This window comes from Notolabrus celidotus, chromosome 4 (assembly GCF_009762535.1).
Source record: "Notolabrus celidotus isolate fNotCel1 chromosome 4, fNotCel1.pri, whole genome shotgun sequence".
NCBI classification, from domain to species: domain Eukaryota; kingdom Metazoa; phylum Chordata; class Actinopteri; order Labriformes; family Labridae; genus Notolabrus; species Notolabrus celidotus.
The window spans coordinates 1,611,325-1,637,122 of NC_048275.1; the positions used below are offsets into that span (position 1 = coordinate 1,611,325).

General features: G+C 42.5%; 1 protein-coding gene and 1 long non-coding RNA gene across 2 annotated transcripts in view; one reads left to right on the forward strand and one right to left on the reverse strand.

Annotated features, from left to right (window-relative positions):
* The window catches only part of LOC117811796 (ADP-ribose glycohydrolase MACROD2-like), a 195,655-nt gene that overhangs the window by 31,880 nt on the left and 137,977 nt on the right, over window positions 1-25,798 (reverse strand). Inside the window, exon 4 of the mRNA XM_034682269.1 lies at window positions 10,957-11,035. Within this exon, the coding sequence (XP_034538160.1) occupies window positions 10,957-11,035 (79 nt within the window). The remainder of the gene's footprint in view (window positions 1-10,956; window positions 11,036-25,798) is intronic.
* On the forward strand, window positions 20,627-21,876 carry LOC117811160. Its single transcript, XR_004630943.1, has 2 exons — window positions 20,627-21,378; window positions 21,566-21,876. It is a non-coding gene; the product is annotated as an uncharacterized LOC117811160 (long non-coding RNA).

The following is a 25,798-nucleotide window of genomic DNA, read 5'->3' on the forward strand; positions in this document are numbered from 1 at the left end:
ATCCTTCAGAAAGGTCCTGCTACAGGCGCCTCTCCATCAGGATCAGATTCAGAGGGTTGAAGTAACGTGATCTCTGAGCAGCCGTGTATATTCAGCCAACATGTAAACATTAGATCAACGTGCTGGAGAGCCGAGGCACATCCACTTCCTGAGGGGGCGTGGTCAGAGAGAAAACAGACTGTTCTGATGAGGAATGAAGAAGAGGGCTTTTCAGGCATGCCAAAATCTGATTTCAAAGTGTTTTTTTGAGCATAAACTTTAAAGACATGTATTGGGGACCTCTTAGACCAATATATATTGATGAAAAAAGCGTGATATGTCCCCTTTAACACACTGACTAGAATAGAAACTTATCAGAACTTGTGCTGTTAGGGATTGGAGATGGACCGGACACGGGTCAGGTGGAATTCGGCCGTCAGAGAACACACCATAACTGATGGATTAATAAGTGTACATCGTCCTCTTGCACACACTGATCCAGAGACATCCTCAGGTATGCTCAAACTCCAAATGCATCAATGAGGTGAAACCTTTCCAATTTGTGTAACTACTCCTGTTATCTTCGTAAAAGCTTTTGAATGACTGATGCCATTCAGCGCCGTGTTCCTTTGGATCATTCTGAAATGCTGCATCATTATCAACAACCCTCCTCCACATGGGGCTCATGTGCTGCTAAAAAAAAAAGAAAAGACAAAGGGTCTCACATGCTGTGAAAAGTGTTTTTGTGAGGAGAAGAAGTCAACTTTTGTGACTTTCAAAACATCCATCTGATGAAGAGGGGAACAGGAAAGTGGGACGAGGCATGCAGCTGTGTGCAGAGAGCAGGGGTGTGACGGAGGGGGGGCAAGGTGAGCACACTGAAGGAGGCTGAGATCAATCAGGGCTGTCACAGGATTCATCTTTAAAATGGAGATTAATCACAGAGTTTCAGTCTACGATGTTAAACTTAATAACATTTTAAAAATCAATGTAATGATGTGAAGCAATCATTAGCAGTTTATTGATTTAGGAATCACATGAATGCAGTGAAGTGTTCTTTATGATCTGGGCTGTTAGATTTATTATTCAAATACATGCTGCAGCAGTGTGCTCTGAAGCCGTGACTGAGAGTGCTTATTCAGTCAAATACAGGGTTCATTTAATTTACTTTAAAGGATGGAGCTCTTACTCTCAAAAGCATGCATTCTATTCTAGTCAATGTGTTAACTTCCACTGGATCCACTCCGTTGCATTCTGGCTGCAAACTCATCTTTTAAACTTAGTTTTTATTTCTGTAACTACAAACATTTCATTTCTTTTAACAAACTGAGTTTTCATAACATGTTGTATTTCTTGATCTTAGATTTTTAGAATATTTTATGTTTTAATGCTTATGTTTGTTTCAAGCTGGGGTTGGTAGTCATGGAAAACTAGCATGAATTTGAATGTAGCATTTCCTCAGGACTCTAAGTGTAGCCTAGCGTTTGCTGTGTGTGTTTGTTGATTGTTCCTGTTCTGGTTTTTGGTTTTAACACTTTGAATTGCTCTTTGCATGAACACTGCTTCATAAATAAACTTGCCTAAGCCTGCAAGGTGAACAATGGATCACAAGAGGTGCTGCTGAAGCTAAACGCTCTCTCTTTCTGTTGTTGTGTGCATTAGCTTGTTTCTCCTCTTTGCATATTTCAGTATTTGTGTATTTGAGAGCCCTCTTTGCAAAACGTACCGCTCTAAACTTGAAGTGCTCCTCGAGCTGCCGCTACATAAAGAGACGTTTGTCTGTTTGTAAGGATCCGATCATTACTCATCAAACAACGGCTCCTCTGGCACATTGCTCCTGCACAGACAACCTGAAGTCATCTGTTTTAATTCTTCACAGAGCTGTCAGTGTTCTGATGCTGGAAGAAAGGTGCAGCTCCCTGCTTTATATGCGTGTGTTTGTGTGTCGGGGCCGATCTCTCTGCATGCGGGTGTGCGTGAGTATTCTTGTCCAGACAGGCTATTTTTCAGCTTCCTCCTTCTGCAGAGATGTAACCATATTTTGGCTCTCTCGCAGTGACAGCTTGTGGGGAATGCACATTGTAATAAAGCAATTTCCTGTATGCAAATGTCCTGTTTACACGTTCCTGCTCCAGTCATTGTCACTTGACAGATTGCTTGAATATGAGGGGAGCAGCAATACGATGAAAAATGAGAAGAGTAGGACTTCAATAAAAAAATCTATTGTGCCTTTCCTCAGCCGGAGACGTGTTTGAAACTGATGTCAGAGGGAGGATCCTCCACCGAACACCAGGGCTGCACCATGTTAGGAAAACATAAGGTGTGCGGTAACATCGTTGAATATTGTGATGACGATATGACTTGCGATGGATAAACAAATACTTAAGTATACAGGGTAAAAATCCTCAATGAAGATGAGACAGATGCATGGAGGTGAGGAGAGCTGGTTCATAAAGCACACCTGCTGCAGGTAGAGACCAAGCTAACACTGAGCCCCTCAGATAAGAACTCAGCCTGTCACAGGAAGTCATCACGCCATCTTTAAAGACGCACAGCACAGGGGGAAACATGGATTCAACATGTCAGACGGTCCAACACTAAAGTTTTCGTCCTGTCACCGTCAACAAAAACTAAACACACTTTTGTCAGAGTTTTTATTATCAGTCAGTTCCATAGGAAAATAAATTTAGAGAGGAGATCTCAAAGTGTTTCATTTCTGTCTCCTAGACAACAATGAGATCTGTTTGAAAGCTAAATGAGACTATAGCTTATGTCTCCTGTTTCTCATTCTTGCCTCCAGAGACTAAGTCTCAGCTTAGTCTCCCTTTCAGTTCAAAAGGAGATCTGGTCTGAGTCTGAAATGGTTCTCAGGTATTTCTCAGGTGTTGTGACTCCTTTAGAGCTCAGGTGGAGAAATCAGGGAGCTCTCTCAATCTAACCTCATCCATTTGTTTTAGTCAGACTCAGTTTTTGAGTCTCAAGTTGAGCTCAGATGGAGCAAAGAAAGAGCCTGAGCTCATCTTTTCATGAACATGTATAGTGCCCTGCAAAATTAAGATTTCAATGTAACTTCCACAAACTTACAATCCTCATTAAAACATTTGAACCACTTCAAGATCAGATATTTATGATCTCTTCTTTGACTTCACAGTCTGGTCCTTCCTTTACAAGTCTGTTTGGAACAAAACCACTTCACAAAGATTTAGTGGATTTGAGAGAAACTGCAAAAGATAGAGATTTCATAAAACAGGTATGACCGACCATTTATTTAAAATATGGGCTGCAAAAGGGCCGACCGGATTTAGCCAGATTATTACAATTAAAGGGGTGGATTCTGTTGGGTGCTGGTGGCCTAGCGGTCTAAGCGCCCCACATACAGAGGCTACAGTCCTCGTCGGTTTGATTCCCGGCCGGTCGACCATTTCCTGCACGTCTTCCCCCGCTCACTACTCCCCATATGTCCTGTCTCTCTTCAGCTGTCCTGTCAAATAAAGGCAAAAAGCCCAAAAAATATATTTACAAAAAGAGAGGAAAATGATCCATTAATGAGATCTCTCATTTAAGTCTCAAATAAGACTCATGTCATGGTCTCAACTATTTCTCCTAGTGAATTTTAGGAGAAACTAATGAGAACAATTTGAAACTTGAATGAGGCTGAAGTGAGAATCTCAATTTTGTCTCCAGAGACTTAGAAGAGAAAGACTTGAGCAGTAACATGTTCCTCTGGGGGGTTCCCACGCGTCCTGGAAAACCTGGAAAACCTGTATAACAGTTGACCAGTTTTCCAGTCCAGTAAAACACCTGGAAAATGGGAGAAAAAGTCAAATGTCCTGGAAAATGATTCCAACATGACTGTGTGCGACCTTACAAGGTTAAAAAAACACATCCCCATTCAGCATTTGTGACCACTTTTGTCCTTCAGTTCTATTTAGGTCATTAAATCACTGATCCTCTGATTATTATTATTATTTATTTATTTCAGTAAGGAAGCTTCCAGAGTCCTTTGCTGGCTCTTTTGTTTTTTACTTAGATAATTATATATTTTTTGAGAAAAGAGAAGCTGAGATGTTGCCCATCATTGTTACTTGGTTGCACTAATAAAGTGAAGTGCTGTACATCTGTGGTTGCATTGTTCTATAATCAATTTGCCATCATTTATAAGCATGTAAGAGATGATTTAATGGATACTGCATGTCTTCAATGTAGACTTCCACTAAGAGGAACATATTAGACTATTTAGGAACTAAATTAAGAACTCCATTTAGACTGTAACACCAGCTTGATCATCACTGAACATGTCCTGGAAAATGATCTCTGGAAAAGAGTGGGAACCCTAATCAGTGATGCACTTTAACTCTTCATAGTCTCGTCTTTGTCATGAAAAAATGAGTCTTTGATGAACATTTATCATCGTGTGCAAAGGGGGCAGGATATCTGACAGTAGGGCTCCATCTGATTGGCCAAATACATTGTCATGCAGAGGGTGAATGCATGGCACACAGAGAACAATTTATCACAGCTCAAGCAGTCTTCTGCAATATGTATATCAGGTATGTTGATACCGCGGTGATATTGTGCAGCACTATCGCACAGACACAGAAACCAGAGAAAGATGAAGGCCACGCTTCATACCAGCATGCTGATAGAGGAGGTGGTGTTGAAGCTCCTCTCTGATGTAATGAGGAAGAAGAATAGAAAGTGGAGAGATGAGGTAATGGCCCAGTGGCACGAGAACAAGCGGAGGTGTGTGTGTGAATTAGGGAGGCAGACAGGACGTGACAGAGAGTTAAAGAAAGCAGGAGGATGTTGTGGATTCCTCTGCGTGGTGCATTCGGTGTTACCCTGAAATCTACCTGACTGTCACGTCTCTAGCAGAGAGGATGATGGGATGTTCTGAAAGCGCTCGAGCACACCTGCAGAGCTAATTCACAGCCTCTGATTCTCTGCTGCCATTCCACACAAGCTAAATGGAAGTCTTTTCACACCACGGGGTTACGCATTCCCCTCATGGTGCAATCATACCAATCAGCATTTCTTTCTTTAAAGCGCACTCATCAGCTCGTGTTAAACTCGTCCTCGTGCTGCAGCATGGCTGGAGAGAACGTTTGAGTTTACGTCTTTACTGGAGAGTTCAGCATCCAGTAATTATGTCATCTTTGAGTTCTTCCTCGTGGAACATTTTAAAGAGCGACTGTTTTCAGGGAGAGCGTGTCATGATAAACGCTTTGAACCTGCGGAGATTAGAGCAGGTGTGGGAAAGCCTGGGACTCAAACATTCCTGCTTCATTCTACACCAGAACCCTGAGTGAAGACGTCACAGTTATTACAGCTTAGTATAACATGAAGTTAGGATCCTCTGCAGCCTTTAAAGAAACACAGAGCGCTCATAGAAGTGACTCTGACCCCAGAGGTCAGATATAGTGCTCACACTATGCATGAATCATTCGCTCCTTAGACAAAGAAACCTCCTGAAACTATCTCTGGAGACAGATACCTGCAGATTAATTTACTGACTTCCACTTTTTTATATTCTGTATTTCCCTCATTCATTCAAGGAGAATAAAAGTCTTGGTTTGTTCTTACACTGGTCCAAATAAAATACAGAGACTGAATGATCCAAACTGGATCAGACTGAGGCCGAATACTTACAAGGGATGGGCAATGATTATGGAGTATTCAAATATTCTTTCACATTTTCGCAGGAGGAGGAGAGGGATTCCCCAGGAGGAGCTGGAAAGTGTCGCCGGGGAGAGGGATGTCTGGGTCAATTTGCTTGGACTGCTACCCCCACGACCGACCCCGGATAAGCGGAAGAAAATGGATGGATGGATGGATGGATGGATGGATTTTCTCATTTTATAAGTACATTTTTTATTGTTTTTATCATTGCCTGGTTGTAATACGGTATTCCTGCCAGACGGTGGCGATAGAGTGTCTTTAAGCTGTTTGCTGACCGTGTTAAAGCTGGGGTTGGTGTTCAGATTTAGATCCACTTGTTGTTCTCCTGGTTAAAATGATCTTTATGTCCCGATGGTAATCAATACATAATGTGTTCTTAAAAAAAGAGGCAAACAGTGGTGGCTGGGAATTGAGAATATTCTTGAGAAAGTATTATTGCAGAATATTTCCTTGTCACCTGTGATAGTAATGCTAGGGGACTTGACCGACTTGAAGCTCCCCTCCCAAAGCTTAAAGGGTTTTGTGAGCCTAGCCATCACAGCTGCCAAGAAATGTATTGCGTCTAAGTGGAATCATGTAGACCCTCCAAACATTATTCAATGGATTAACGAGGTCAATTCATGTGCTCCTTTGGAGAAAATAACCTAGTCCATCAGAGTTAGTCCACAGCTGTTTCACAAGACCTGGGACCCCTGGATGGCCTATCTAGAGTCCGGTCAATACAATATTTAACTTATTGGTACTCGTACTTCATCTGTATTCAAATGTCAGCCACCTGTAGATGTGTGAGTAAACCTGGGAAAACACCAACCAATCCCTGCCTTCAGGAGCCAAATCATCAAACCAATCAGATCCTGTCCTGATGTTCTAGACGGAGTCCTGAGGAAATGCTGCATTCCTATTCATGCTAGTTATCCATGACGACCAAATCTAGCTCTAAGTAACAGAAGAAGAAAGCTAACTGCATTAAATAGCAAAAGAAGAAGAAAGCATGAGCGGCAGTCGCAGTGATTTTCTCTGTTTCTGAATCTCACACTACGACACACGTGTTTCCAGAGTCTGAGCACGGCTGTAAAATGGTAAATGGTAAATGGACTTGTACTTATTTAGCTCTTTTCTAGTCTGTCTGACCACTCAAAGTGCTTTTACACTACTCGTCACATTCACCCATTCATCCCCATTCACTCACTGATGGTAGAGGCTGCTATTTAGTGAGGGACCATCAGTGTTAGCTAATCTCATTCGTTCACAGTCACACACCTCTGATCAACAGAGGGAGCAATTTGGGGTTCAGTGTCTTGCTCAAGGACACTTCGGCATGTGACTGCCGGAGCTGGGATCGAACCGCCAACCTTCAGAATGATGGACGACCGACTCTACCCACTGAGCCACAGCTCACACACTCGCCACGCCGCGTCACAGAAACACCTCGCCCTCCTGCTGGTTAACGTGACTGACACACAAATGGGCCGCTAATGGGACAGGTGTGTGTGTGTGTGTGTGTGTGTGTGTGTGTGTGTGTGTGTGTGTGTGTGTGTGTGTGTGTGTGCGCGCGAATAATCTATTCAACGATTATTCGAATAATGGTCGAATAGATGCCAATGATTATCAATAGTGTTTTGGCTTGAAATGGCCAATCCCAATATGTGCAATACAATAAATAAAATAAAACAATAAATAAATCTATTCTAAGAATATTCATTATTGAGCCCCCTCATCAAAGAAAAAAAAAATGTATTTCAATATTTCGTTTGTTTTTGTTAAATATTGACAGATACTCTGTTATGTCTAAATAAAGCGCCTCTTCTTGGTTTTTGTATTTTTAATTCATTCATTTATTCTACAATTAAACTCTGATTGATTCATTACTTCTTGCTTTATATGTCTCAAACATGTGTGAGCCTCTAAAAATCATAACGCCCTTCTCTTAAATTAAAAAATAAAGTTGAATGCATTTGAGAAAACTTTTTATTTCCAGCGTTTCTAAAGTTCCAAAAACACAAAATAAAACATTTCAAAGTGAGAGACCGACTGAATAACGGATTAGTTGCACAAGAAGTACTCTCCAATTATTGTGTGCAGGTAAACAGATCTCTTGGAAACCAAGAAGGGGGACCAATCAGACAAATCTAATTCTGGATCAAACCCTTCAGTCTGAATATGATGGCGTTTCACTAATCTCTAAAAACATCTACTGACAAATATGTGCAGAAAACATCCTCACGTCGTCTCTTCACTTAGACTCAGTGCTCAGACTGCAGATGTGATGTGATGTCTGACGCGTGCATGCTGTTTGGTGATATGTGTGATCATCAGATGATAGCTGATGTGTTCTGACTTTTGCATGATTGTAAACAACATTTTAAAAGATGTAACTTCAGATGAGTTCTTAAAGTTTCTGCTCTCCCTTCGTGACGTGCACGCAGCTTGTTGTTGTGTTTCCTGTCTGCTCTCAGTCATGCTGAGATACGGGGCATTTATCCACTGACAGCACTTGTAAATAGCGAGAGTGATAACTGGAGAACAACAGCTCCAGATTCTCATCTCAGAGCACTAATATGATGAGACGGTTGCTGGGTGCACGGGGGCAGGCAATATAATTAAGGTCTCTCCCCAGAATGTAATCTTTCAGGGAAGAGGCTGGGCGGGGAGCGGGACAGATGACGGGAGCTCAGGGGGAACAAAACACTCTCCGCCGGGGAGCAGCGAGATGAAGGCCTGAGAGCTGGTATTCCGTCGGGGGGAGGAGGAGGAGGAGGGGAGGGAAAAGTGAGGTAAAAGGGAGGTAATGCTAGGCTGGTGAAGCCAGCCAGCCTCTTTCGGCTCCCCGGCTATTAAACTCAATCCTCCGTGGAGCCCCCATCAGAGCTGGTGACTGCTCCTGGCCCCCTGAAAAAAGATGACGGCGTGAAAGAGGGGAGGGAATTGAACGAGGGACAGAAAGGAGAGTGGGAGTAGAAGATAATGGATGTTTGTTTATTTCACATTCAGTATTGAGGAGCGGTATCCAAGGACAGACAGTGGTTGCTATGCATCCTTGAATATTTTAGTTCTTTTGAGGGACATTCGCTACCGAGGAGCGTTATTACAGTCAATCAAATCTGACATTAAAATCTCATCAGAGTATCAACAATTATGTAAAATATTAACTAGCTGCTGCACTAACAACAGGCTTCAGCATCCCCGTCCTACTGCGGTGATAACCAGACACATGTTTCACCAACTGTCGCCGTGATTTCTTACTTTGAGTCTCCCAAACTGCAGAGAGGGTGCAGTGAATGCAACATTTAAATATGTCAGCAGAGCCTGACAGTCAGAGTACGGACATGAAGTCTTTGCTGCAGATGTTCTACATAATCCTGCAGAGGTGCCTGTAATCGGTCTTTGGTGCTCCACTGTGACAATCAAGGACGCAGCCTCTGAGTTAGCATGCAGCTATCATGTGTAATGAAAAGAAGCGACACAGACAGTCGTCTGTTAAATGTCAGAATCTTGTGGTAAAAGCAAATCACGAGTCCTGAGTGGCATCTTAAATCTGCTCCTCTGGACAAAATAAGTTTGACATTTCTGACTAGACAGACACCAACTCAGTCTCAGCAGATGTGTGTCTAACATGAGTCTGGTCCTGCTGGAGGTTTCTGCCTGTTAAAGGAAGTTTGTCCATGCCAATATATGCACTTCACATAGGTAGTCTAATTTTGTACCAACCAGCTAAATCAAATATATGAGGCTATTTGTTTTTGTTCTGTTTTGTCTATTTAGGGATTATCCTGTTCATGTATTCCCACAGCAGTGAGGAACATTTAACCTCCTCGAGGGACAGTGGGGGTCGCCGGTCTCTGGCACCGTCATTTAGGGAGTTTTGAAGAACCTCTGGTCTACAAGACGGACCAGGCGTGCTGTCTTGATGCTCCCCCTCTCTCTCTCTTCATCTCCCTCTATCCCTCTCTCCAACACGGTCTCAGCAGATGTGTGTCTAACATGAGTCTGGTCCTGCTGGAGGTTTCTGCCTGTTAAAGGAAGTTTGTCCTTGCCACTGTAACTTGATAAATGCTGCAAAGTGCTCTGCTCATGGTGGATTAGGATGAGATCAGAGATTCTGCGAGCAGGTTGTTCCAAAGTCTAGGACTTGGTCTCCTTTAGATTGAAGCCTAGACTTTGGAACAGCCAGAAGGTTCCCACCCAAGGATCTAAGGTTGCGGGTCGGCTCATAGGGTGTTAACAGTTCCTCCCCCTGTCTCTCACTTTAACTCTTCCTGTCCCATTAAAGTTACTAACCATAGTCCTTTCTGGAGTCCCTGAGCTCCCTTGTCTCGTAGGTTCCTCTGGATCTCTGCTGTAGATTCCTTTTTTGGGTCTGTTATTCATCCTTTCTTTCTTTCTTTCTTTCTTTCTTTCTTTCTTTCTTTCTTTCTTTCTTTCTTTCTTTCTTTCTTTCTTTCTTTCTTTCTTTCTTTCTTTCTTTCTTTCTTTCTTTCTTTTTACTTCCTGTCCCTCTTTCTTTTCTTTCTTGCTTTTTTTACTTCTTTCTCTTTTTTGTATTCTTTCTTTCTTCTTTTCTTTTTCCTTTAATTCGATCCTTCTTACTGTCTGCCCTGTTTCTTCATCCTTTATGTCTCCTTTTCTTCTCCCGTCCTTTCCTTCTGTCATTCCTTCCCCATTCCTTCTCCTCTTTTTCTTTCTTCTGGTCTCCCTCTCTTCTCTCTTGTCTTAGACCTTTCTGGAGTCCCTGAGCTCCCTTGTCTCGTAGGTTCCTCTGGATCTCTGCTGCTGTGGACGTGCCAGACTCCAGCTGCTACAACTACTACTATCCGTCTCCCCACTATCATCTCTCTCTCCCTCTCTTCATCTCCCTCTATCCCTCTCTCCAACACGGTCTCAGCAGATGTGTGTCTAACATGAGTCTGGTCCTGCTGGAGGTTTCTGCCTGTTAAAGGAAGTTTGTCCTTGCCACTGTAACTTGCTAAATGCTGCAAAGTGCTCTGCTCATGGTGGATTAAGATGAGATCAGACTGAGTCCTGTCTGGAAGATGGGACTGGATCTGATCCGGTCTTGATGTTGGGTCTTTGTTAATAATAGAACATAGAGGACAGTCTAGACCTGCTCTGTTTGGAAAGAGTCTAAGGAGAATCTTGGTCTAATTTTTGAAAAGCATTGAACCCCCTGTTTGTGTTTAGCTCTTGTGTAATGGTACTACTCTAAGCTTTATTTCCAGCCTGTTTGTTTGTTTCCTTCCAACATGATTGGATTCTAATATTGCATTTATGTTTGTGTATAATGAAAGCAAACACACATACCTTGAAACATGACGGACATTTTCTTCTTATAGATGGCAAAGTCGGTCTCCAGGAAGACACAGAAGATGACCCGTGTGATCTGCAGAGGAGGAAGAAGAGATGGAGAGGAAGTTAGTGAACGCTGTGAGAATAAAAAAGGTCTCTGTGGCGAGTCACACGACCGGAAAACTAACCAGACCAGTTTAGAACACAATAGCCGTCTGCATCAGCAGGAGTGAATCAAAGCCTTTCAGGGATCGAATTAGTCACCCTCACAATCAAGACCACCGGAACCGGGCGCTCTGAGAAATCTTTCAGGGAATATTACAGCACATTACATCAGAAGAAGCTTTATTGAATGGGCACATTGGTTAGAGATGAGCAATACCCCTCAGTATCCCACAAAGTGCAACCACATGAAATTGCACCACTGGACATGAGGGATGGAGGATACTTCCCCCCTAATTTAAAATCACCAGAGAACATGGCAAATCAATTATTTAAGTCCTCCACTATGGATCTGATTCAGTGCCATTAAACACGATGAAGGAGACGGGTTTAAAAGTCAAGACCTTAAATTGCATTTCATTGCTTTCATTTGATCCCAAAATCAGTACATGGGCAAGGCTTTGCGTTGCTACAATGGACTTTTTTAAAACTGTTTGAAATGCAGAATAATGGCGTTTCAAATATGCATTTATCTGCGGTTGAAACATGTTTGGCAGCCGTAGTTTGTATGTGATGTTTAATCCAGTAAACTGTGGGCCTGCTCATGTTTGCAAACACAGGTTTCAGTATGGTCATAAACATTTTTCATCAGATAATGAGCCTAAAAAGGAAGTCCAAAATGAAGCTGCCTGCAGACCGCAGAGGACGAGGTCACCTCTTTCACTTTCACCGTCCTCCAGCAGAGCCTCAGATGTGCAGGCGTCAGTCTCACGCACACACAAACACAAACACACACAGATGCATTACACACCTCAGCAGCAGATAATGGCTTGGCTGAATAATAGCAATTTTACACAACAGCCATAATGGCGTCTATCTGCCCCTCGGTCCTCCTTCATGCAGCAGAGTGAAGTTATGAGAGAATAAAGGGAGCCGAGCGGCTTCAGCCCCGTTTGTGACCCTGACCAACACGAGGACCTGATTCAAAGAGACGCCCTTCTGCTGCTCACACTCACAAATGTCTATTAATAGTTTATGATCTGTGCTTTGGAGTAAATGTTAGAAGCTGCATCCAGGATGGGAACATTTTACTCTGCTAGAAGTCTTGGGGGGGCTTTGTTCATGAAATGTAGACTCACCCTCTCAACCTCTGCAACCCCGGACTTAGACCGAGAGAAAGCTTTAAGTCTGCTTTGAAGCCGTGGACTCGCTGACAAACAGATTGTGTGAAAAGCGATAATGCGCCAAGATAGAGCAAACCACTGGGTGCAGGAAGGCCACAGGACAGCGGCTCCCCAGGAATTTCCATTACTCTTTTATGACGCTCCATTCTCAAACTGACTGCCCACTGTGAAAGTGGATGAATCATGAATTTATGCTTTCTGCTGAAACACACAGAAATGCTGGTGTGTGTGTGTGTGTGTGTGTGTGTGTGTGTGTGTGTGTGTGTGCACAGGAGGCAGACAACAACCCCAAAAAGCACCCAAATAGTTTCTTCTATATCGTGTTATGTGTGACAAAGGCAAGATGACATAGTACAGCATTTCATATTCTAGGTTTACTGAAAACTTGTGCGTAAAGAAAAGCAAACAAAACAGAAAATCTTAGCATCCATGTCGTGTCGGCTCTTCCTTTCTTCGCCTGCCTCTCCCTCTCTGTCAGTCTCTTTGTGGAGTTTCTGTTACAGCATGTCCACACTGTGCAGAAAGCTCGGGGAAGGTTCTTTTTCTTCTCCAGATCAGAAACACATCGTATGGTCTTTGACAGATATCAGCCAGTTCAGGATGCCAAATAAAAAACCACAGACGCATGTGTGTGTGCCGGAGCCTTGACATTCTGTCTGCATCCACACAAACACTGCTGGATTCCTGAGAGTGTCAAATGAATCAAATATAACGGAGGAGAAGGTGATCTCTGACTCTGTAAATACCACCAGGCTGAACTTTTAACGGCTTGTTTCTTCACAGTGGGTTTATCTCTAACAAGCACCCATAAAGAGCTAAGAAGAAGAATCACTGAACTGATGCAGAGCCTAAAGAAACACAAACACTGAAGCTTTTAAACTCTGTTTGATGAAATGTAGATCAGTTATGACAGAAAATACAAACTCTCTCTCTCATGCTTCGGTTTCATCTTTTCATAACACTAAATGAGATGATGAAAAGAAGCATGTGGAGTTAGATTTTTTTATGCATCATAAAAAGAAATACAAGGATTCTCAATTAGACGACCAAAGGGGAAATAAAAGGCATGATTTGGAAGCTTATGGATACAGACCAAACGTTGCAGTACCACAAGAAACAACCAGAGCAGTGCAGCTAACAGCTCAAGCTAGCAAAACACAGAAAAATAATCTGACACATGGAGGAACTTTTGAACTTTTAGCCCCCTGAACTAAAAGGTTCCTGGTCCCCCATTGTTGTCTGCGTTTCGACCGCGGGCTGAAGTCCCGGGTACATTGTGTAAATCAGGCCAGTGACGTATGGAGGGAAAAAAAAGTAAATGCACTACACCACCAGACCAGTAGAGGGCAGTAACACAAAGAGGAATGCCATTCATCACAGATGACACCATAGAAGCAGACGGACAGGCAGGTATCATTATGAGCAACACAACAGTTAGCCTGTTAGCATGAAGAGACTCAGCTGGTCTGTTTTAGATGGTGCTATATTTCATCACAGATGGATTCACTGAATCAACACGTGAGAGGAGATAAGCGCGAGTAGCAAAGACGTTTCAACACGGCTTTAAAATCCTTTGGCACTACACCCCCAGACCAGTAGAGGGCAGTAAAACAAAGACGAATGCCATTCATCACAGATGGAAAAAACAATGACTGTGAATGGTTTTTGGAAACTGTTGAAAAAAAATGTTGAAAAAAATGTTGGAAAAAAAAAATGTTGGAAAAAAAAAATGTTGGAAAAAAAAAATGTTGGAAAAAAAAAATGTTGGAAAAAAAAAATGTTGGAAAAAAAAAATGTTGGAAAAAAAAAATGTTGGAAAAAAAAAATGTTGGAAAAAAAAAATGTTGGAAAAAAAATTTTTGACAATTTTTTGGGGGGGAAAAAACATTCTGGAAAAAAATATTTTTGAAAAAAAAAATTTTGACAAAAAAAAAATTGACAACAAAAATGTGACAAAAAAGTTGACCAGGAGCCTGTCGAAAAAATAAATTTTCCTCAAATTTGAAATTGTGCTCCAAAAGCAGAAAAACATGAAAGAAGTGAAAATTTTGCGCCTGCGTTTAAAAACATGGAAAAAGAAATGACTGAATCAACACGTGAGAGGAGATAAGCGCGAGTAGCAAAGACGTTTCAACACGGCTTTAAAATCCTTTTGAACTCAAAAAGCCATGATCGCAGAGATCGGCCGGTGTTTTGGTTTAAACGGCGACCCTGTTAACTGGAGACTCTCAGCCGGATGCATCCCTCATAAACGTCTTTAGACCATCATTAAATATCTGATGAGGATATTTTGAAATCTTAATAAAAACTAAACTAGTTTGCATTCCCAGGAACTCCCTCTGTGTTTCAACAGCTGTGTAAACTCCACAAACACTGACACGTTCAGCTGAAGGTCTCCAGTTTACAGGGTCACTTTTAAAACCGGAACACCGGGAGGAGAGACGCATTCACGGTGGGCTGAGAGAAGACTACTGTTACAAGCTGCTAAATCAAGAGAATCACAGCTTCTTCTTTTGAAAAGTACACACACATACAAAAAAGATAGAACAAATAAAAACTAATGAAAGAAAGAGAAATCAAGAGAATCACAGATGGACAAAAGAACAATGACTGTGAATGGTTTTTGGAAAACTTTGAAAAAACTATTTTGAAAAAAAAAAAATTGGCAAAAATTTTGAATTATTTTTTTAAAAAAATACATTTTTTTTTTTAATTTTTTAAAAATTTTTTGAAAAAATTGAAAAAAAAATAAAAAAAGAAAATTTGACAAAAAAAAATTAACATTTTTTTTTTTTTACAAGAAAGTTGACCCTGTTGAAAAACAAAAATTTCCTTAAACTTGAAATTGTTCAGAAAAACACGGAAAAAAGTGAAAATTTTGTGCCTGTGGTTAAAAACATGGAAAAAGCAATGAATGAATCAACACAAACACTGACACGTTCAGCTGAAGGTCTCCAGTTTACAGGGTCACTTTTAAAACCGGAACACCGGGAGGAGAGACGCATTCACGGTGGGCTGAGAGAAGACTACTGTTACAAGCTGCTAAATCAAGAGAATCACAGCTTCTTCTTTTGAAAAGTACACACACATACAAAAAAGATAGAACACATAAAAACTAATGAAAGAAAGAGAAATCAAGAGAATCACAGATGTGTGTGATGTTATTGTGGACGGAGGGAGGAATAAAAACACTGAGGTTAATCTACCAATCAGACACGTTCAGCATTGCAGGCCCCGCCCCCTGAAAGCCCTGGGACCTTTGAAAACTACTACCCCCCTAGTTCAGGGGTAAAGTTCCTCTGGTTGAAACACCCATTGAGTGAGTTAGTTATGATGTTACTTCACCAAACACAGGGACAGACGGCTCCAACAGAGAAGCTTGGAGGAGATCATCAGGAAGTGAAGGAGTCTGTTTAAAAACCTTCATACGTCTGATTGTAATGCTTTGCTAGTTTTGCTTTGGATGTGATAATCTTGGACACTTTGTTCAAACTGAGCCTGATGATGATGAGCAGAGAGCGCAGTCTAAAAATTAAAAACTAAATACTTCTTCTTAGAAGTCTCATGTTGGAGAAGAGGCAGTAAGGTGTGTGTATTTGTGCCCGTGTGTGTATTGAGTGTGCACCCTGCAGCCACCAAGGTTGAAAAAGTTAATGGAAGACTAATTAGAAAGCTGGGATCACGGCATGCTAACCTGCCCGGTCATTACTCATCCCTGATTGGGGGGCGTTTTGCCAAAGGGTGAGCACATTATGATCGGGTCCCCCCGGCTGCACACGGGACGCTCGCCCTGACAGAAATCTGTTCGGCACAACACGGTGCAAGACTTTTCAGCAAGCCTGAGCCGTCGCTCTTTGATCTGTTATTGGTGAAGAGCCCGCCAACTCTGAGGTAATCAAGAATCCACTGAACTCATTTTATTTGGGGGAAAAAGACCTCACTATCCAGACATAGCCTCAGAAGAGTCCGATCCAAAGAATCATCCCTGATAACGACAGAGAAGATGTTGAAAGCTGAGTTTAACCAGGCGGTGAGAGCATTAAGGTTTGTCCCTGTGCTATCAGGAGACTGATTCATGGTTCAGGTGTGATTGATCATCACTGTTGAGGCTGTAATGAGATATATGACATCATCAAAACGACAATAATCAACTGGATCCCAATAACACAAACATAACAAAACTAAGGATTCATTATAGATGCATTCTGGGTATTTATCCAATGAAGGATGGACAAACTGTAAGGGTTCTGTGAGGAGTTTTTGTGTTGTGTTGATTCTGGCGCCCCCTCTGGATAAAAGCGGTAGTGTTTCTCTAGGATTAAGACTACATTTCCCATGAGCACCATGTCTCATTTGTTGTGGAAGCAAATGAATGAACACAGATCTTCTTTTCAATCCTACTTTAGACATCTTTTGTGTTGATTAGCAGCTACATCAAATTATAACCGTTAGCTAGCTTACATGAGGTGATCAGACGTACCGGCTTAACGTTTAAGGGTGTGATAATGTGAGCTCTGGTTAGGGGTGGGAATCCAAAACCAGGTCCAACTTAGAACTGATTCTAATTGATCAATTCCATCGGAAAAAGCGTTTTTCCTCCAGGCTCTGGGGGCCACATCCGACTCAAAGGGCTGAAAATGAGGCACCGAGAGCAGGTAAAATACCTCTGCGATGACCCCCGGTGGAAAAGTGTTTTTCCTCCAGGCTCCAGGGTCCACGTCCGGACTTATGCGGCCGAGAATGAAGTCAACCTGTTGTTCAGAATGTTCAAGTTGAATCTGTTCATGTTCAGTCTTCTGCAGACATCATTTTGGAAACAATCAATGGTTCCTTTTGTTGCAGAAGACTGAGTAGAACTACTTTTTACCCCTCAAAAAACCCCTCAGGAATGGTTAGGAGAACTGATAAGGAAGTGGATTGATAAGCAGAATCCACAACGGCACCCCTGACACACCCCTAGCTCTGGTGTCCCAATAAATGTCTGAATGATGCAGAAGGAATCTTCGTGACACTGGCTTGCTTGTTTAGTAATATGTTTATTACAAGAATCAAAACCAGTATGGAACAAGCACCGCGGAATGCTTTGGAGAACAGCTCTGCAAATCTGCTGACTCCCAGAGTGCTGTTGACCAAGACCTTTTAGATAGATAGATAGATAGATCTTTATTTGTCCTTAATAAGGAGATTTGTTGCCACCGTCTGTACAGGAATACATGTATGAACACAATAACCATAACCATCCACCCAGCCTCACAGCAATGGTGCCCCGCATCCCACAAATATACACACCAGACACATATGCACACACTGGGCACATATAAAACACACCGAACACATATGAACACACTGGACACAAATATGCACACCAGACACATATAAACACACCGAACACATTACAGTGGCATTCTGTTTAGCAGTGCTATGGCCGATGGGACGAAGCTTCTGCCAAACTGGGCTCGCCTACAGTAAGGGGATCTGTACCTGCAACCGAGGGGAGTAGTGTGAAGACTGAGTAGAGGGGGTGTTGGGGGTCCAGTGTTATAGTGCGTGCTCTGCGTGTGATGGCTCTGTTGTTGAGGTCAGACAGGTTGGGTGTGGGGAGGCGGATGATTTTGGTGGCAGTGTTTGTGGTGCATATGAGTTTGTTTTTGTGTGAGACAGTTAGCATGTTGTAGTAGCAGGGGGAACAGTAGAGGTCTGCAAACCAATGACATAGCCTACTAGCAAGCCCAATCTGATCTTAACCTCTAATTATTTATTGTACTCTCCTTGGCTCTGCTAGCCTAAGGGTTACAAAACTTGTCCATGCAACATAGGTTTCTCCTTGACTTGTTTTACATCAGTTACTTATTTCCTATCAGATACTTCACATGCACACGGTTTAACTATCTAGTCCTCACAGAGCAGTGAAGCATTCACACGCCGGCATAAACATTAAATACTCTTTTAGCTAGCAGAGTCCTGGTTGTAGAGTTTCTCCATCCTAAACAGATAATCCTGCTCCAGGATCAGACATGAGGACTAAACAAAACTCCACCTGCTTGATAACTCACTTCTCTCTGCCAAACTTTAGCAGCAGAGTTCTGAACAGAGACATTTCAGGGTGAGGGTGGACTATTGACCCAACATCAACCTGAGCACAAGCACTCAAATGCAGAATAAAGAAATCTTCTTATCATCTAAATGAACTATGTAGGTCATGAAGAGGCTTCAGTAGAAGAGAGACTATTTCAGAATCAGTTAGGAACTCTTCACGGTGCGTTCAAGGACAGCTGGGAGTTTTTGAAAACATCAGAAGTAGCCTTGTGTAGTGCTTCAAACAAATACTGGTAGGGTGAAAAGGAGTACTCTGGCTGGGTTCTTACTGAAGGATCTGTATTCTGATTATTTTGTGACCAAACTGATAGTTTAAATTGAAGTTCCTGAATTACACACGATGATTTATAAACACAAAGCTCTGTGATATGTTGACTGATGCAGGTCTGAGATCATATTTCAATAACACGGTGCAGAACACTTTGTTCATCTCGCCTAATCAATTCCAAACCAATGCCTCTTAGCTGTAATTGGCTTCTGAATATATGATAAGCTGAGGCTAATTAAAATGATAATGCCAGCGGTGCAGCCACAGACTCTATAGCTCATTAGCATGGCACGTGAAATCAGTCAGTTTGTGGCAGATCCTGTGCCACGTCGTTAACGAGCGGAGTGAAATAATACGGACGCTTCCTCGCCTCGTGTCGTACTGTATGTGGTTTTTAATTTGTGTGTATCCGCGGCTCATCATCGTGGTGCAGGGCTCACCAGGTGCCCAACACTCCTGCTGGCCGGCTAACAGATGAGCTGTCATAGCCGGCCACCCATGCCCATAATTACATCGGGGGCAGTGCCAGCACAAGCTGACGTGCAGGCACAACGCACGCACTTTTGCTACTTGCTTTTCCTTCTTGATTCTGTCACAAACAATAATAGGGACAGGTTGCCCTAGCATGTCCGCTCCAGCTGGAGCCCAAACCCGAGGGAGGGCTGAGTGTGTGTGTGTGTGAGTGTGTGAGTGTGTGTGTGTGTGTCCGCTGCTGCCTCGTTACTGCGACATGGGCTCATTCAGAACCCTGAATGGTCGCATCCAGATGGACACCAGTGACAGGAGACTGATATACGATATTAACGCTTGCTGAAATAATTCATTCATTTGCTTTATTTGTTTCCTCTCAAGGTTAAAGTAAACAGCCTCAAAGTCTGAGCATGAGGAACTTATTGAGCATCATACACTCACATGTATGCAGGAAACACATACTGCAGTGTGCTGTGTTTATGATTTATCATCTCTGACATGACATATGAGTGTTCAATCAATCAATCAATCAATCTTTATTTGTATCTCGGCTAATCAGACCAGGTTTGCCCCAAAACGATCTCCAGTTATCAATGAAACCCACGCCGTTCTGCGGACACCAACCCGACAGCCAGCGGCTGAGTGATGAGGTGCGGCTAAACAACTCATCACCGGACTGAGTAGGAAGGGGTCCAGAGAAAATGACTGAGTCAGACATCGTTTTAGCTAAAGCACACACCGATCCCACATTAAGCTTAGTTATTTCTGACTCGCGTCGCCGGGAGTTGTTAACGCCAACATGAATTACGATCTTTCTGAATCTATGTTTAGCCTTTGCCAGCAGTTTTAAATTTGCCTCGATGTCACCCGCTCTGGCCCCAGGAAGACATTTGACTAACACCGCTGGCCTTGCTAAGTTCACGTTTCTGACTATGGAGTCTCCAATGACCAGAGTGTTAGCCTTCTGAGGCTTTACAGTCTTAGCAGGTGTGTTGCTAAGTGGGGCAAATCTGTTAGGAACGTGAACCGGTTGGTAGTCTGACATGGGATTCTTTAGCTTACGGCTATGCTTTCCCCCTCGCACCGTAACCCAGCCACTGCATCCCGGCTGCTCGGGATCTGCCGGGGGGGGAAGCTAAGCTAGCTGAGCTAGGTAGGCTAGGTTGCCCCGCACCGGCTACAGGGGGCTGGTTAACTGCCTCTGCCTTGGTGCGGAGCCGCGACTCTAACTCACTAACCCTCGCCTCCAGGGCTATGAATCTGCTACACTTCCAGCATTTACCATTATCAGTAAAGGAGGACGACGTATAACTGAACATCCTGGCACATCGTGCAGCACCGTGCAGGAGAGGAGACAGACTGAGTGGCCATAGTACACCGTGCTATCAGGCTGATGGCTACGCTAAGCTATGAGCTAATGGCTACGCTAAGCTATGAGCTAATGGCTACGCTAAGCTACGAGTACACAAATCACCACCAAAGAGCTTTACTGGTCAAATAAAAGAGAGAGGGGGTGCTTGGTGAGGACTAACTTACGGTAGTGGAAGGGTAAGAAAATGTGAATTACAAGAAATTTAGAGTGAGAGCTGAGAGCTAACTGCAGCTACGTGCGACAGAGTGGAAGAGGAAAACGGAAGTGACGCAACACTCTCACCTGACATGCGAGTGTTGTGTTTGTGATTCCACGCTGATAGGACATGTCATTGTTCAAGACAGATTGAATAATTCCAGCGAATTATTCCTGAGCCAGAAATATCTCCCTATAAAGCCCGGCCATGTAGCAGCATTATCAAAGCTATAATCAGTGTGTGCTTGTCTCCTTTGTTGTCAGCAGCACAGGATTGGATACAGGGTTCACTTTGAGGCAGGTGGACCATATCCAGGCCTTATTACTGATGTAATTACACACACCTGCGTCCTCCTCGACGCTGCTGCTGCTGCTGCACGGAGCTGCAGCTTGGAAACGCTCTGGAAAACTCAGCTGATGAAACCTGCATTTAATGCTCTGAAGCCTCAACATGCAGATTCATGCTAATATCACAAACTTTGGACTGATTTGAGACTCTGTTTTAAACTTGAATCTTCTGTTATTTAAACTTCTGCACCTAAATTCAGACCTTTCATTTATTGTGCACAAAAAGACCGTGGATCTCTTTCTCTTTGATTCCACAGCAGGCGTGTGCTCCATGTTTTGTCTCCACCACATTTCTGTTGCATGATAGCTACAGATATTACTCTGTGATTTTGCACCTTTAGGTATGTTACATGATTAACAGCTCTCTTTTTACCCAGGTTTAGAGTGATAATGATGTAAAAGACAACACAGTATCAAAGAGTTGAGGCTGCTTTGTCGCATAATCATCATCAATAATTATTTCTCCTCTGTGCATCTGATACATCCTCATGACTGGATGCTGTGTACTGTCTCCATGTTTGACTGCAGGTCAATCTGCTCTCTTCAGCTTCATGCATGCTGGACGCAGCGTGTGTCTTCAGCAGAGCGGACTGGAGAGGCGCCTCTGGGACGGATCTGAGACGTGCCATGAACATGCTGTGGAAACACGAGCACTGACCAGAGTGGGCAGGGATCATCCCTGTATGCTTGCTGTGAAATCACGGGGGTTACTCGTAGTTGCGTTGTAGTCAACAAGGAGACTGCTGCTAGCTCTGGATGCTGCAGTTGGATGGATGATGTGGAAATATGTAATAGATAAAAATGGATCATAAAGCTCAAATAAACTTGAGTTAATCCTCCTGTTGTGTTCGTTTCTCTGGAACAGCTATAATGTTCCTGGGTCAAATTGACCCGGGGTGTATTCAACTATCCAAAAGTGTCAGAACACCAAAAATCCAAATTTTTAACTCCATTACTAACAATGTAAATCAATATTTAGTCCTTTGGTGTTCTTTAATTCTCAGTTCATGGTTCAATGAGGATAACTCACTTCTTTTTTATTTAAAGGTGACATATCATGCAAAATTGACTTTTTAATGGTTCTCTACCTGAAATCTGTGTCCCTGTCTACAAACCCCCTGAAAAGTCAAAGAGTCCATTCTGTCCCTGTTCTGATTTCTCCACCTTTCTGTAAATGTGTGCTGAAACCAGCCGTTTCAGTTTTCAGTGTTTTTCATACGTCACAACGCCATCCGGTCTGTAACAGGAAGTCAGAGCTCGGAGCTTGTTCAGCCCATAGACTGTATAAAATACAACTCAACCCCTCCTCCATTTTTCATTACCTGCACACATGTGTGCTAACAAGGAGCTTAGGAGGGAGGCATGCTAGTTGTAGGCTGTCTTAATAAACGCAAAGGTCGCTTTGACTCCCCACGTCTGCAGATTTGAAGATCTAGTGGATGATTTTTATTTATCATGGATAAGTGCTAGCGCTAGTTAGCATAGCTACATAGCTACATGTCGTAGCTGTAGCTGTGTACCAAGACACACGTCGACATGCTGACAAATAAAACAACAAGAAACACTAAATCTGTGACCAATGGTTCAGAAAGGTCCTGCTGCCTTTCTGGCAGAGGTCGGTTTGACTCCCCACGTCTGCAGATTTGAAGATCTAGTGGATGATTTTTATTTATCATGGATAAGTGCTAGCGCTAGTTAGCATAGCCACATAGCTACATGTTGGTAGCTGTGTACCAAGACACACGTCGACATACTGATAAATAAAACAACAAGAAACACTAAATCTGTGACCAATGGTTCAGAAAGGTCCTGCTGCAGGCGCCTCTCCATCAGGATCAGATTCTGGATCAGATTCAGAGGGTTGAAGTAACGCGGGTCTGTGAGCAGCCGTGTATATTCAGCCAACATGTAAACATTAGATCAACGTGCTGGACAGCCGAGGCCACACCCACTTCCGGAGGGGGCGTGGTCAGAGGGAAAACAGAGTGTTCTGATGAGGAATGAAGAAGAGGGGTTTACAGGCAGACCAAAATCTGATTTCAAAGTGTTTTTTTGAGCATAAACTTTAAAGACATGTTTTGGGGACCTCTTAGACCAATATATGTTGATGAAAAAAGCGTGATATGTCACCTTTAAATTAATGTTAAAACTTTGTTTAATGCACATTGGAAAGCCCTAAATATAAATACAATACTTTTACATGACTTAGATATTTGTTTATTTTATTTTACATTTATAATTTTTTATATTTTTATGAAGTGATGTTGGTAAATTAACATCTCTTCTGTCACACACTGCCCAGATCTTTATGCTGCATTTAGCTGGTTTGGAAGCATATATTGCCTAAAATAGACTTTAAAAAGGGTCAATTTGAAAATGAAGGAGAAACTCACGTTTACTTTAAGACTTGAACAACAGAAGTTTAAAGGTTGTTGGACACCTTGGACCACTCATGCATCTTCACTAAACCCTACTACATCCAATCTGAAAATACAGACCTAAGACACCTCTCCCCCTTCAGTGTTTGCTACTTTTCAATTTGTGTTTCATTTTCTTGATGAGCTTCTAAATTGTACAAAGTTAATTGTTGTCAAATGAAGATTTCATGATTCAGGAACACATGCAAGCAGCTAGACCTGGACCCTGTCCTCCCCCATGTTTCTTTCTGTTATATCACTATGGGTGGTTATAATAGAGTGTAATACAAATGACAAGGCTGATTTTAATTCATCTGTTCACTGATCACTGTTTTTTCAAGATTCTTAATTTATTTATTTCACTTTCTCAATATGTGATGATTTAAATCTGAAAGCCTGCATACAAGTTTACATGAGAGTTTATTTACTTTAAGCTTATTTACATTCCTTCACTGAGTCATCGTCACCATGAATGAGTACGTGGATATGTACATGTGCAGATATATGTTTCTAAATGTTGTCTTGTAAGTGAGGGTGTAGAAATGTACATAGATGTATACGACAATGATCCTATTTGTTTACCAATCCTAGCAAACTACCTTTACTCACAGTGTTGTTGCTAAGCTTTAAACTTTCTTTTACAAAATATTTATTTCTCTCACCACCACTATCACCTCATTTCACAAGAATGTTTAGACCAGAGGCGTCAAACTCATTTCAGTTCAGGGGCCACATACAGCCCAATTTGATCTGAATGGGCCGGACTAGTAAAATCATAACTCAATAATAACCTCCCATAAATAATGACAACTCCAAATGTTTCCCTTTGTTTTAGTGCAACAAAGTACAAGTACATTCTGAAAATGTTCACATTACATGAACTTTCTTTTTAGAAAAACAGCTGTTGTATTTTTCTCCATGATGAGTCTCATAGTGGGGCAGAATATGATATCCTTTAAGCCCTGAAACCTGCTGCAAACACACAGGTTTCCCACTCACCTGCATTGTTAAGGTGCGCTCCATCAGCACTATGATTGTATGCGACCCCCAGAGAACAAATCTGATATAGCAGTTACTTTTGTTGAACAATTGCAGTTTATGTCTTCTCCGTCATTTTTTCATTTTGGGAAGTCATCCGCGGGCCGGATTGGAACCTCTACTGGGCCGGTTTTGGCCCGCGGGCCGTATGTTTGACACCCCTGGTTTAGACAAATGTCTTATACCTGTTTTATGTTCCTCTTTACTTTCTGAAAAAATGCTTTGTTACTTTGCCTAGCTGCAAAACATGTTTCAAATTGTACTGAATAAAAACTTAAAGCTGCTGTGAGGAACTTTTGTTTTGTATCAATTCTGGCGCCCCCTTGTTGACAAAGTGATACCTCTTATCTCTTGTCCTATACATGCAAAAGTAGTGTTTTCAACAAAAGCCTCATCCTGTTGTGTTCAACAGTCAACTTTATCAGGGAATGTGATTATTTTCCATGAAACATTAAAATAAAGGTTGTTTCTGAAGCAAGATGTCCATCATCTGGTCTGGCACCTACCCCCTCAGGGCGGTTTCAGGCATTAAAAATTACAACAGAGAAGGTGTCAGTGTTGCTGCTGATGGACTTGTTTGCTATTGAAGGTTATAAAGAGGCATCAGTATCATTTTCAGTCTGTTTCTCAACCAGTTCAAAACTCCTCACAGGGCCTTTAAATAAACAAAATAAAAAAAGAAAGTGTCAATTTGACCCACAACATAACAGGAGGGTTAACAGGACTCTATTGCATATATTCAGAGAACCCCAGATCCTCCACGAAAGCAAAGCCACTCAGTCCACTTTGCTGCTTAAAGTCTGCCCGTCACCTCGTGTCCAGGCGCTGCCAACCAGCCGTGGGGATTATGTCTGTGGCAGGGCTGACAGCAGCAGCAGCACCCGGACTCTGGCGCCGGTGACTCGGGTGAAGCCGTGAGCATCTCCTCCATTTGACTTTGATTGACCCTGTCTGCCGAGAGAGCCGCAGCTCCACCTGCAGCAAGCTGCTGAATTATCATTTCAAAGAAGGGCCCAGAAAAGGTTATCCCTTTGAACAAAACGCCTCCAATCCATGCATCAAAGGGACGGCCTGACACCGGGCTTTGAGGAGGAAAGGCTGGACAGAAAGTGCTGAGCTCAAAAATCTTACTTTCTCCAAAGGGGATCCACATCACATGCTTACTATATCATGATAAGGACTGTGAGATACTCAATGGAGGCAGCTTGATATTTCCAAACAGATGACACATTTTGGTAAATGCTTATGTACACAATTATGCATGAGAGCTCAGCACAGTGTGACTAAATAGAAGTGATAACAGTCT